The 14677-nt window shown below is 38.9% G+C and overlaps 1 protein-coding gene and 1 non-coding gene across 2 annotated transcripts in view; one reads left to right on the top strand and one right to left on the bottom strand.

The window, feature by feature from the left end:
- The window catches only part of MPP4 (membrane palmitoylated protein 4), a 47348-nt gene extending 34004 nt beyond the window's left edge, over window positions 1-13344 (top strand). Inside the window, exons 16-22 of the mRNA XM_039257387.1 lie at window positions 30-71; window positions 2128-2298; window positions 3975-4055; window positions 8030-8123; window positions 8519-8627; window positions 10058-10192; window positions 12796-13344. Coding sequence (XP_039113318.1) covers window positions 30-71; window positions 2128-2298; window positions 3975-4055; window positions 8030-8123; window positions 8519-8627; window positions 10058-10192; window positions 12796-12987 — 824 coding nt within the window. The 3' untranslated portion in view covers window positions 12988-13344. The remainder of the gene's footprint in view (window positions 1-29; window positions 72-2127; window positions 2299-3974; window positions 4056-8029; window positions 8124-8518; window positions 8628-10057; window positions 10193-12795) is intronic.
- On the bottom strand, window positions 11217-11318 carry LOC120248946. The gene has a single exon (XR_005532718.1). It is a non-coding gene; the product is annotated as a U6 spliceosomal RNA (small nuclear RNA).
- Window positions 13345-14677: the final 1333 nt, after the last annotated feature.

Below are 14677 nucleotides of genomic sequence, written 5' to 3' on the forward strand. Positions count from 1 at the left end.
TTCTGTTCCTGCCATTATCTGTGTTCCAGACAAGGAGGAATTTGTTGGCTATGATCAAAAATTCTTTATTGGTAGGTGATGATTAATAAGAGGTGGGTCTTTGTCACTTGTTAGTTTTTCGTAATACCATCATGACTCTTCTGAAAGCTTCTTTTGTTGAGGGACATTTCCAAGCTTGTTCCTTGTTCTGGTTTCTATTCCCCAACTCCTTTTTTTGGGTTAGTATTCTGATGTGTTGATCACTCATTATAGTTCATCTGGTTTCCACTGAATATCTCTTAATTATTCAGCAAACACAAATCTTTTATTTTCTTCCAGACTGTTCCATGACATATTTATCTTACTCTAAAGAGACCAATTATCTGACTACCAAAGTTAGGTTTGATGACCACACTTCTATATTCTGTCAACTTGGCAGGGCTTTCTGGAGGACCCATTTAAAGGTTCATGTAAAACCACAATGGGCCTCCCTTTCCATGAGACAGTGTGGCAACAGCATGATTTATAAAGTGAAATGTTGGTTCCCTGGGCCAAAATGCACATTGGAATCATTAAGAGAGCTTTAAAAAACAACAATAACATGGGACTGCTTTTCTGTATTCCATTGAGGATAACTCAGCCTCAACACCATTAAGTAGGCTAAAAGGGAACATCTGCACAAAGGTGGGGAAGAAGCAGGCTGGGGTGGGGCATCACTGAGCAGTATGAAGAGAGTGTTTATGCAGGGGATGATGGTAGCCTGGTACAGGTTGTCAGAGCCAGAGCAAAGTGAGGAGGACAGCTGCCATCACTTGGGCTCTGACACCCCACAGCCTCTACAAAGAAGGCCTCCTCACCTCGCTTGCGTTCTGACACTTTCTGCCAGGTTGCTGATACCATCTATCCCCATCCTACACAAGTGCTGTTGACTAATAAGTAAATGTATTGAGGACAATCAGTGCCAGATTTCTCATTGTTAGAGAAGGATTTACACATACAGAACGTGGGGAGGTGGTGGTGGCTGGAATAAATCCTGCAGTGTGGAGGGGGCTTTGTAGGTATTGGTGTGAACTCAGTGTTTGACATATACAGATATAGATATAAGTCTGTGTGTGTGTTTATATACATACATATAGTCCCTAGTTCTATCTACTGAAAGGACCTGGGAACAGTATTTTTTGAAAATACCAGAAAGCTCTGTTATTCAGCAGAATTCTAGGAGTTCAGAAATCATGCTTAAAGTGTCCAACTCTGCCACCGATGACACAGTTGTGAGCAGCCACCTAACCTGTGTCTTACCGTACCATCTGAAAAATGTGAGTGATGAGCCTCTCCCCCATTTCCATCCTGGCCCAAGCCACTATTCTCCCCTATCTGGGGCACTGCAAGGGTCTCTCAACTGCTCTCCCCTGAGACCACACTTTACTTCCTCTCCACAGCAACAAAGGAATTCTTCAGACACATAAATCAAACTATGTCACACCCATGTCTCCACCACTGGCTGACTTCTCATCCACTTGGATCACAATCCAACACTCTGCTTCCTCACCAACTCCACTTCTTAGCATTCTTTCTACTGCTCAAGACCCTACCCTACTTGGGCCTCCCTGTGCTTCCCCAAACTCCTTTCTCTGCACCTTAGCAGATGGTGTTCTCTTAACTTGGGTTGCTTTTACCGCCCGCCCCCCCCCCCCCATGCCTCCTCACCGGTTCCATTTACTTTATCCTCATGTCCGCTCAGTGTTACCTTTTCACACATGCTTTACTTGCACAATGCACCCCTCCCCCCATGAAGAAACACCCCCACCATTCCACTGCTTCTTTTTCTAAGCACTTATTTTTGTTGATGTCTTTACTTTTGTCTCTCCTCCTCCATAAAATGTAAATGTCATGAAGAAATGGGTTTGATTTAGTTGACCACTAGAGCCCCAGCACCTGGCACATGGTGGGCACTGGGTGCAACTTAGCAGCAACTCGTGGGGGCATTTCGTTGTTTCCTTCGTGTTCCCTTATTTTCTGCCTTCAGACAGACGTGACTATGCTAATTAACACTTGCTGGTCGCAGTTACTGCAGGCGCCATCAGGTGTGGCGAGAGATATAATCTCTCCTACCTGGATGTAACGTCCTGTGTGTTCCCACTCTCCCAGCTGGCTTCCGCCGGAGCATGCGCCTTTGCCGCCGGAAGTCTCACCTGCGCCAGCAGCACGCGGGGGTTTGCAGCGCCAGCAGCTGTCTGGGAGCATCTGGTGCCCCCTACGAGGAGGTGGTCAGGTACCAGCGACGCCCTTCAGACAAGCACCGCCTCGTAGTGCTAGTGGGTACGTCCTGGCGAACAGTGTCTCTCCTTCCTCATAGTGAAGTTTTCCTTCTAGATTCGGTAGTTTTGTGTTGGGAGTGGTGGCAAAAGTAGAATTCTTTAGGGACTCCCATATAAACACTTTTTTAAAAAGCCCGTCTTATATGTGTGTTTATAAATAAAACTTTATTGTCTCATACTTTTGTTGTTTATAGTTGAATGTGGTATGCCATGGTTTACTGGGGGGTATTAACATGTTGTATTATGATGAAGTTTTAGTCTGTTTTGTCTTTTTTAACCTGTTTAGAGTTTGTTCTGTAAGCATAGGTGAGTATTCCCCCAGACTGCATTATCAGTCTGTATTAGAAATAGAAATCCGTGGCTCAGTTGATTAAGCACCTGACTTTTGATTTCAGCTCAGGTTGCAATCTCACAGTGGTAGGACTGAGCCCTGCATTGGACTTCCATTACAGGGCATGGAGCCTTCTTGACTTTCTTCCTTTCTTCCTCTGTTTCTGCTCCTCCTCTCCTCTCGAATGCTCTCTCTCTCTCAAAATAAACATTAAGAAAAAACACAAGTTATTAAAAAAAAAGAAATAAAAATCCTTAAGATCTATTTCCCTAAGAAATTTGTAACTACCTTCTTTAGAAAAGTGTTTAAAGTCTTCTGGACTATATCTATGGTGCTAAAGAACAGGACAAAGACAGTACTGTGGTGACCCGCTTTTGTAACCAAGAGCTCTGCAAGCTGGTCCCTGCAGCTGTAGTAACTAATGTCTTGCTGCCATGTCTGTGTATTTCAACTGTGATCAAGGGAGGCCCCTGTAAAGCAGAACAACCTGCACTACAGCCAGGACCAGCTACATAATTTGCAGGGCTCAGGGCAAAATGAAAATACAAGGGCTTCTTGCTAAAAAAATGACTGAGATTTCAAGATGGCAAAAGAAGAGCATTAAACCATGGTTTAAGTGTAGTATCCTAAGCCTGGCCTCTAACTGCATGAAGTCAGCCCTGACTCCAGCTGCACACAGCGTGTTGACTCAACGATCTATCAGGAAATATGTCTGGGGGCACCCGGGTGGCTCAGTTGGGCATCTGACTCTTGATTTTGGCTCAGGTCATGGTCCCATGGTTCGTGGGTTCAAGCCCCACATCAGGGTCTGTGCTGATGGTGTAGAGCCTGCTTGGGATTTTCTCTCTCTCATTATCTCTCTGCCCCTCTACCATTCACTCTCTCTGTCAAAATAAATAAATAAGCTTAAAAAGAAATATGTCTGAATTCTATAAGTCATGACCTCTGTAATTGTAGGGGCCAATTTCTGGGTTGTGATGTGATAGAAACTTCATTTGACAGGAAAGGTAAATTGTCTCAGATTATCTAAAATGAGGCCAGAGAATTTTCACAGTGTCCAAAATTAGATGAAGTTTGCTGACTGGTGGTCAGTGGTGACTGGTTCCTGTAATTCCCCAGGTTATTTCTGGAATGTTGAAGAAGTGTGGGTTACTCCATGGGTCACCAGGACAATTCCTAAGAGTTTTCTGGAATTGTTTCAGTTTGTGAGAAGAGAAGATACATAATTTCTCTAAAAATATTTGCTCTCAAGTTTTTTTTCAGTAGAAGAACTGAAATGATGACCTCACTACATAATTATATTTATCCATATCTAATAATTTATGTATGTGACTTTCTGTATTTAGGACCTTCGGGCGTTGGAGTAAATGAACTGAGAAGACAACTTATTGAACGTAATCCTAGCCATTTTCAAAGTGCTGTGCCACGTATGTGTAGTTTTTCTTTCCTAGAAGTTCATGTTTTGGTAACACTGTCTTTGCCTCTGCAGATGTACTGATCTCACTTAACTATGCCATACCATTTTAATTGTAAAAATATATCAGACGCTAGGGATAGTCGTTGTATAATATTTCTAACTATATTTATTTTAATAGAGGGAATTGATTTAAAGATTTTTTTAATGTTTTATTTATTTCTGAGAGAGAGAGAGGGACAGCATGAACAGGGGAGGGTCAGAGAGAGGGAGATACAGAATCTGAAGCAGGCTCCAGGCTCTGAGCTAGCTGTCAGCACAGAGCCTGACATGCGGCTCGAACCCACGAACTATGAGATCATGACCTGAGCCGGAGTCGGAAGCTTAACTGGCTGAGCCACCCAGGCACCCCTAGAGGGAACTGATTTTTTGGCATGTAGCTAGCTAGGCTTTTAAAAGGTGAGTTTGTCTTTTTTCCATTTCTCAACAACTATATAGATGACACTTCAGGAAAACTAATGTTAAGCAATAATAGCTAACATGCATTCATTACTTCCATCTTCCTGACACTGTGCTTGGTTCTTTAAATGCCTTATTTTATTTTTAAAATTTCAATATATACAGATAAAATTTTATATAAATCTGTAAGTATGATTATACCATCCTTGGCGGAAAAGAGCATGTGCATGTAGGTGCTTCCTCTTCACCTGAACGCAGGAGAGAGGAACTTACAGAAACCACTTAAGAGCTTAGCACTTGTTCCCTGCAGTTTGGGGGGCATGGAAGACTGGTGTCAGAATTATACTTGAAAAAATCTAAAGAGTTTAGAGGAGTGGCCAATGGCTGTAGTTTGGAAAGTAGCTGCCCCTTTAGAAACCACAAGTCACTAGCTGGAATAGAGATGGATTTCAGATACTCAGTGGTGGTGGCGGGGGTGGTAGGGTTTGCAGAGTAACCCAATGCATCTTCTAGGAGAGCAGATTTAAATATCTAACTATCGAAAAGGAGTCTGTAGTATCCAACATCAGCATCAGTGAAATGGGAATTTTCCTGCTCTTTTTTCTCCTATCTGCCCTGTAGCCTTGGACAGTTAGAAAGCCGGAGAGCAATAGTAGAAAGGCAACAAAAGGGAGGAGGAGAAGTGAATCCTATTCCCTTTCCTGACTTCTGGCTTCTCTGACTGCAGGCTTCCCTGGTTGCAGCAAGTCTGAGCCAGGTGTGGGGAGGAGAAGCCTAAAATAGAAATGGAATTTCATAATTTTGATTATTACACAGTAATGGAATTTAATTAGTACACAGTAATGGAATTTTATTAGATTGAGACTGCATTATGTGGCACAGATGATGGTGGCTTTTTTCTTTAACCTAAAAGTAATAAGAAGAGTCCTGATAACTGCTTAGATTTCATCCAGGGCCAGGAATAGGTCTTGTTCCACAGAAGGCAGTGGGTGACAGAAAAAGTTGCTTTATGATCATATACCATAGGTTGTGCTTTTCAAACACTGTTTACGTGTGTAAGGATGAACATTAGGGGTGCCTGGGTGGCTCAGATGGTTAAGCGTCTGACTTCAGCTCAGGTCATGATCTCATGGTTTATGGGTTCGAGTCCCTTGTCCGGCTCTGTGCTGACAGCTAGCTCAGAGCCTGGAGCTTGTTTTGGATTTTGTGTCTCCCCCTCTCTCTCTCTCTGACCCTCCCCTGTTCATAGTGTCTCTTTCTCTCAGAAATAAATAAAACATTAAAAAATTTAAAAAAAAATAAGAATGGGCATTGATCTCCAACACCCAATGTTTATAGCAACACTATCAACAATAGCCAAATTAGGGAAAGAGCCCAAATGTCCATTGACTGATGAATGAATAAAGATGTTGTGTATAGATATAAGGGAATACTCCTTGGCTATCAAAAAGAATGAAATCTTGCTATTTGCAACAACATGGATGGAACTAGAGAGTATTATGCCGAGTGAAATAAGTCAATCAGAGAAAGACAGACATTACATGATTTCACTCATATGTGGAATTTAAGAAACAAAACAGATGAATATAGGGGGAAGGGAAGAAAAAATAGGATAGAAAAAGAGAGGAAGGCAAACCATAAGAGATTCTTGAATACAGAGAATAAACCGGGGGTTGCTGTAGGGGAGGTGGGTGCGGGGATGGGTTAAATGGATGATGGGCATTAAGGAGCGCGCTTTTTTGGGGTAAGCACTGGGTGTCATATGTAAGAGATGAATCACTGAGTTCTACTCCTGAAGCTAAGACTATACTGTATGTTAACTGACTTAAATTAAAACAAAAACTACAGAAGATATCATCATTTTCAATAATATGGATGACAATAAAATGCCCACAGAACATAGAAGAATTGCAAGCAGTATAGCTAGTCATCATTCAAATGAGAAAAGTTGCCCATATTTTGCTTTTTAAATTGAATGAATAGTTTTAGGCTCAAAATGAATACTTCTAGTTATGCACCAGTTCATAGATTTTAACCTACCATGTAAAATATAGTCCTATAGAAGCCACAGAGAAGGAGTAAACTTAGGTTTATATGTATATAATTTATTATAACCTGAGAGCTATAGTGTCTTACTAGAATTTTTTTTTCAGTACAAAGCTATAAGAGAGATGGCCTAACTGTAGGAATTGTAAGGATCTGCAGAGAGGTTTGAATAAATAAAACAAAAGACCCTCTGGTGACATTTGCTTTTCAAGCCTCTTGAATATTCTAACTCCTTTTATCATTTAGGGCCTATGTCACATTCCTGCTTTGTTATTTCCATAAGTTGATATTATCAACTGTTCCTATATTTCATTCTTAAACTTTGTCAAGTGCAAATGCAAATATGCCATTTTTTTTTTTTTTTTTTTTTTTTTTTTTTTTTGTNCTATGTCACATTCCTGCTTTGTTATTTCCATAAGTTGATATTATCAACTGTTCCTATATTTCATTCTTAAACTTTGTCAAGTGCAAATGCAAATATGTCTTTTTTTTTTTTTTTTTTTTTTTTTTTTTTTTTAGGAACAGGGAGAATTTGTGGTAATGCAGACTAAGGGACTAGAAGCTTTGCAGTGTATATAGGACACAGAGTTGGAACTGTGGTTTATTCATCTTCGTACTCTAGGAACCTAATATATCCGGAGCAGAGGCACTCAGTACATGTTAGTGGAATAAATAGACGAACAGAAAATGAATCACTTTCAGTTGTTCAATGAGCTCCTGCGTTCTATACCAAGTACTATTTAAGTTGAATAATATATAATAAAAAAATAGGACTGAATCCAGACTCTACCAGGCTTTCCCTTCTGGAGATCCCTAAAGCTAATCACCATCTCACTTGGCTACCAATGCATTTGGGCAAGACTGCAGACAGACTGTCATGGGCTTTCTCTTCAAATCAAAGACAATCTGATGTAGCAGAAGATATTAGTCTAGGAGGAGTCAGAACACCTATAGGTCCTTGTTTTCAACTTTGCTTTTCCTCAAGTCTTGTGTACACAAGCAAGGTGTTACTCTCTAAAATCTTCAGTTACTTATCAGTGAACTATGGTTACAAAATAATGTTTCATCAAGCTAGCAGTGTGAAGAATGAAATGAGATCTTGAGAAACGCACTATCTAAACATAAGATATGCTACCTGGGGGCCTTTAGGCATCTTAGGGCTCACACACAATTCACTCATGCCTGTCTTTTAGTAAGAGCGGCTATCCCTTAGGACCTCCCCATCCTAGCTCAATACCTAATACATTCATGTCCATACTGCAAGTACTTAATAAAGGTTTATAGATGAACTGATTTTGATATGAGAACTTCTACTTTCTTATCACCAGTTTAGGCTCCCTCTTTTTGGTACTAGCATTTTATTTACGTTTATGTATTCATTTATTTATTTTGATTAGATATCTTTATCCAAATGTATATTGGTAATAAATCAAAACATTTTGAAGGTTCTAAAACATTTTTTTAAATTCCATTTTTTGATAGATACTACTCGTTCCAAAAAGAGTTATGAAATGGATGGACGTGAGTATCACTATGTGTCGAAGGAAACATTTGAAAGCCTCATGTATAGTCACAGGTAGGCTAGACATTCAGAATCTGATTCTCACCTTTGGTTATTTTACCTTCAAAATACATGCCTTATTTTTATGCATTATCCAAAACTTCTGGGGCAATTCCTTTTGTTTCTGAAGAGTTAAGCAAGGAAATGTAAATTGATCAATTAGTACACTAACTCATTGGGTTTGGAGAGGGAGCAGAACTGAGTTACAAATCTTAGAGACTTTGGAGAAATAGTTAAATCCTAGACCTCCTAATATTTTTTTCTCCTAATGATTTTCTCCTATTGATAATTCTTCTTGTGCTACCAAAGTCCACGTATTTATGTTCTATTTCATTGGTTTATCTTCCTGTTACTATAATAATATTTTACCTGTAGAAAGAGTTCTTGTTTTCCTTGTGGCACCCTTGTAGGATGCTCGAGTATGGTGAGTACAAAGGCCACCTGTATGGCACCAGTGTGGATGCTGTTCAAGCAGTCCTTGATGAAGGAAAGATCTGTGTCATGGACTTAGAGCCTCAGGTAGGTCTATGGTAGAATATTTCGTACCTTCCCAAAGTAATGAATGAATGTCATGGTTTTTGTGCATATTGCTGTAGGTTGTAGTTGAGACATTTTATTCTTTTAGCCTTTTAGGGATAAAACCACTTACCATTTCTAAGGGCCAGGATCTTATGTAAGGCAACAGTTGCCAATATCTTGTCTTTTGTTAGGAAACAAGTCTTGCTTCTCAGATACAAAAAGAGAACCGAGCTGGTGGCTATAAAGAAAAGTTAGAGGGGCGCCTGGGGGGCTTAGTCGGTTAAGCGTCCGACTTTCGCTTAGGTCATGATCTCGCGGTTCGTGGGTTCGAGCGCCGCGTCGGGCTCTGTGCTGACTGCCAGCTAAGAGCCTGGAGCCTGTTTCAGTCTATGACTCCCTCTCTCTCTGACCCTCCCCTGCTCACGCTGTCTCTCTCTCTCTCTCCTAGAAATAAAAAAAAAAAAAATTAAAAAAAAAAAAAAAAAGAAAAGTTAGAATCCTGCTTTGACCTTGATCAAAGGATTTGTGGAGGGAATAAGATTTTGCTTTATACAAGGAGGTGAGGTTCCCATGTTGTCATAGCTGTAGCTACCTCCATGAGACCATATGTGGAGTGAGACAGGAGTGAGCAAGTTATGATAAAGAACACATAATGTGTAGGCTCCATTTTTTTTTATCTTTGTATTTTGTGGGATTTTTTGGACTTCTTTTAAATATACCACGTGTTCTAAAGAGAATCAAGGGATAAGACAATTGCTCTTACTTGGGTCAAGGCTGGTGGTCAGTGTGAAGATGTCAGTAGTATCTAATATAAGATAATAGCCAAGAGGAAGGGGGAAGTGAGGGTGAAACGGAACTGATCCACCTTCAGAGTTTGTCTTTGCCTCTGTCCCATGAGATTATTTATAGGAACCTATTCTCAGATTTCATAAGAATGTCATGACTAGTGAAAGGAAGAGCCTCAATTTAAACTTAATTTTAATTCTAGAACCCCATCTCTTAATTATTAAAATGTTTATTTTTTTAGAGTTGAGGACTTAGGGGCAAAGGAGAGTAAATAAAAATAAATTGGCTAAAAATAATTGCAGGGGTGCCTGGGTGGCTCAGTTGGTTAAGCAGCCGACTTCAGCTCAGGTCATGATCTCACAGTTCGTGGGTTCGAGCCCCGCATTGGGCTCTGTGCTGACAGCTAGCTCAGAGCCTGGAGCCGGCTTTGGATTCTGTGTCTCCCTCTCTCTGACCCTTCCCTGCTCACGCTGTCTCTCTGTCTCTCTCAAAACTAAATAAACATTAAAAAAAATTCTTTTTTAAAAATAAAAAAATAAAAATAATTGCTAATTTCTGGTCATAGAAATTTTGAGAACATTCATGTTGACTCTAGGAAATTGAAATTTCTGTTTTTAAATGTGCACCTAATTTTTCCTGTGTAGGGTATTCAAATAGCTCGAACCCATGAACTAAAGCCCTATGTCATATTTATAAAGCCATCTAACATGAGTTGTATGAAGCAATCTCGGAAAAATGCCAAGATCATTACAGACTACTTTGTGGACGTGAAGTTCAAGGTAAGATACAGAGGAAATAAATGGATGTATTTTTTTTTCCTAGTAAAAAAAAATCACTGTATTACTTTCACAACATCCCAATGTTAAGGAATGTGATTTTTGTTTCTAATTAATAGTATCCTTATGATTTATCCTTTTTACTGGATATCATTTGTAGATACTAAAATAGTGTTTAATAAATGCTATGATACTACTCTTATTGTTTTTCTAGGCTAGCTTAACAAAAAAAAGACCTCAAGCCATCGTCTGCAAAGCCACATGGAAATTGGGTGTGCACAATCCTGATGTTCATATTTTATTTCTTATGAAAGAGTTTGAGAATTTACTTTAAAAATGCAGTAGTGAATATATCTTATGTGTAATATGAATTATCTATATAAAATATATTTCTAAATGCAAACAGTATGTATTAATGATGGTGGAGATAATAGAGGGGCCAAGACAGGTGGGATTAATCAGTGAACTCTTCCTAGAATAATTTTTTCCAGTTTTAATTTTTTCATCAAATCTACCTTAACTATTTTAAGTCATATAGACATTCAGCAAGGTGTATAAATCTTATGTATAACAGCTCAATGGAAATTTTTTACATACACCCAGATAATTACCACCTAGATAATATATTACATCCACTTATTTTTTTGTGTATATGGTAGAAAACACATAACATAAAACACAAAACATAACATCTTAACCATGTTTAACTGTACAGTTTAATAGTGCTAAGTATATTCACATTGTGCAACAGATCTCTAGAACTTTTACATTTTACAAAACTGAAATTAGGGGTGCCTGGTTGGTTAAGCATCCTACTTTGGCTCAGGTCATAATCTCACTGTTCATGGGTTTGAGTCCCGTGACAGACTCGGACCTGGTGCTGACAGCTTGGAGCCTAGAGCCTGCTTCAGATTCTGTGTCTCCCTCTCTCTCTGCCCCTCCTCCACTTGCATTCTGTTTCTCTCTTAAAGGTAAATAAACATTAAAATTTTTTTAATTAAAAAATTTCAAAACAACCCCTGAAATGAAACATAAAGAATATGTCATGAATTTGCATGTCTTCCTTGCATTGGGGGCATGTTTATCTGTATTGTTTCACATTTAATATATGTGTTTCTGAAGTGAACAAGAGGCATATTTATATAATCCTTTGTTATTATTTCTGTCTTCATATTTTTTTAAGTGACTACTGTATGAAAATCTGATTCTTCAGTTTGTATTCCAGACAGTGGAGTCCATGGATAAATTCTCTGAATCTCATAGGCATTTAAAATTGTGTTCTCAGGGCACCTGTTCTTGGGTGGCTAAGTTTGTTAAGTCTCTAACTTCAGCTCAGGTCATGATCTCGTGGTCCATGAGTTCGAGCCCTGCATCGGGCTCTGTGCTGACAGCTCAGAGCCTGGAGCCAGCTTCAAATTGTGTGTCTCCTCTCTCTGTGCTCCTCCCCCACTCCTGCTCTCTCTCTCAAAAATAAAAACATTAAAAATTTTTTTTAAATTGTGTTCTCATTTTTATGGCAAGCTAAACAAATTAACAGAATTATTTTTGGGTCATGAGTATGAACATCTTGTAAAGGAGTACTGTCACAACATTGCGGTGCCTGCATTTGTATTTGTGTTTATTTTTTATATTTTTAAAAAAAGTTTGTTTATTTACTTTGAGAGACAGATCTCTCAAAGCGTAAGCAGGAGAGGGGCAAAGAGAGAGCGGGAGAGAGAGAATCCGAAGCAGGTTCTGTGCAGAGCCTGACCTGGGGCTGGAGCTCACAAACCGTGAGATCATGGCTGAGCCAAAACCAAGAATCAGATGCTTAACAGATTGAGCCACCCAAGCTCCCCTGTATTTGAGTTTATAATTGCACTGGCAAAAAGCTGTACTGCTTTAATTGTTATGGACAAATAAGAAAATAACAGCAATGAATTTAGTGCATTTAGTGCCAAAGAAAGCCAAATGACCCTTGCTAAATGAACATTTCACAACAGTGGAAATCGACAATATTGAAAGTGAATAAAGTCATGGCATCATGAGGCAAAGGACAATTAGAGTATGTCTAATTCAGTAGAACCAGGTCATACCATCTTCATGTTGGAAGTAGCAGAATGATGTCATTCTTATCAGTATTTAGTTTCAGAAATTGTATTTTACCTTCTAAGACGTCATTTGAAATTTATGGATAAGTTTTTAAAAAATATTTAACTGGCAAATTTCTCTTTCTTTCTTTCTTTCTTTCTTTCTTTCTTTCTTTCTTTCTTTCTTTCTTTCTTTCTTTCTTTCTTTCTTTTCTCCTCCTCCTCCTTCTTGTTGTATATGGTTTGAAAGCTTCAAGTGTTTAGATAATAAAATAATATAATTGAAGTCCAAATAGGAACTTGAGGGGGTTGTTCTGGCTACCAACTGTTACTTAGTTTTGCACAGCCTTGACCAGGGAAACATTAAGTAGGACTAAAGATAAAAACATAAATTGTGGTTTAGAATAGAGGACACTTATTTGACCTAACTGTTTTTATAAATAGTTTCACAACTGAATATAACAGCAAAACAAACTGTATTATTTCTATTTATCTTCTTAATTCTGTGCTATCCATATTTTTCTATTTCTCCTAAAGGATGAAGATCTACAAGAGATGGAGGATTTAGCCCAAAAAATGGAGACACAGTTTGGCCAGTTTTTTGATCACGTGATTGTGAATGACAACTTGCAAGATGCATGTGCCCAGTTGTTGACTGCAGTTCAGAAGGCTCAGGAGGAGCCTCAGTGGGTACCAGCAACATGGGTTTCCTCTAATACTGAGTCATAACGAGGCCTCCTTCTTAATCCTGGAGTTTTAATAATATTCATCTGTTACAGAGTTCTGGAATAACAGCTGCAATCTAAAAGAGCAGGATTTGCTCCATTATAATGGGTGTAACTTTAAAAGTGGCAGAGTTTATTAATTAGTCGTATTTGAGAAAATTTGCATTGTATATATATAGAGTTACCTCCTTGGCTTTTAGGGAAAAAAATGTTTTCCTTTACCTCCTATGCAGCAATAGAAGTACAAACAATGTTAAGCTAGCGAGTATGAGAACCTTTTATAGATTTCATATGGCTTTTGTACAATTCAGATAAAAGAGCTTCCCTAAATAAAATAAGTAGTACTTAATTTCAGAAAATGGATTTTGCCTCGTGAAACTTCTGTTTTATGGAAATGGCTTTTACTTGACTTAGCAAGAAAGAAGGATTAATGTATACATTTCATATCTAACATGAAAAACTACAGAAATGACACTGCCCTTATTATTTACACATCAGTCTACAAGGAAAAAAATTATTCTTCTGATCAGAGCTGTAACAATCATTAATTTGCCCAAAAGCTAATACTCACATTATGCCTAAACTAGGAAAGGGCAATTGACTTTAGTCCTAGAGACTCGTATCTGAGAAAACCACAAGGTGAGGATTCTATTCCATGAAGTCTTATTTTTCTTTCTTCCCTAGATCTTGAGACTTGCAGTCATTCTTGCTGCCCCTGTATCTGTTTATCTTCTGCATCATTCTCTAACATTTCCTATTCCCACACCATCCCTCTACCCCTCCAATCTCTGTCTTAACTATAAAAGAAACCAAGTGCGTACTTCAAGATATTTGTAGTTCTTTTTAAGTGATTATCTTAAAAAGAAAAAAAACAACCAAAGAAAAAAATTAATCCCCCAAAAAACCCCAACCAAAGAAAATTAAGTCATTTTTCAAAAAATTTTTAATGTTTTATTTATTCCTGAGAGAGAGAGAGACAGCATGAGCAGGGGAGAGTCAGAGAGAGAGGGAGACACAGAATCTGAAACAGGCTCCAGGCTCTGAGCTAGCTATCAGCACAGAGCCTGATGCGGGGCTTGAACCCATGAACCATGAGATCATGACCTGAGCCGAAGTCGGCTGTGCAACCGACTGAGCCACCCAGGCACCCCAAAATTAAGTCATTTTTAATGATACTTAGGTGATCTCAGATTTGATCTTTTTTTTTCGAGATAAAGTTTTCCTAAACTTGATTTAGAGAGATGAAGGATAAACAACTGGCGAAAATTTGAGACTGCCTGTATCAACAGACAGACACACATACACACCTGGAAAAAATCTGATACTAGTTTGTATCAATACATAGCTACCCTGAAACACTGGGCTTGTGTGGGGGCGGGGAATGTCTCCAGCATCTTACAAAGGTGTTGTGACGAGTTGTGTCTTTCCACAATGTCAGCATTGTTCATTCATAAAGCAGGATTTACACACTTTTAACAGGGACAGGATTCCAAACTGAATGACATTTCACTATCTGTTTAATTTGACTTCACATATGCGACACAAGATACAATGCAAAGTCACACAATAAACAAGATACAAGGGTAAGAAGTTATGGACTCAAATGCCAAGTCAGTCAATGAGTGCCTAGTTGAGATGACAACTCAGTCCGGTCCAGGTCAGCTCTGGTTGCTATCTGCACATTATGTTCAAGC

This window comes from Hyaena hyaena, unplaced genomic scaffold (assembly GCF_003009895.1).
Source record: "Hyaena hyaena isolate Hyena2069 unplaced genomic scaffold, ASM300989v1 scaffold_615, whole genome shotgun sequence".
Lineage (NCBI taxonomy): Eukaryota > Metazoa > Chordata > Mammalia > Carnivora > Hyaenidae > Hyaena > Hyaena hyaena.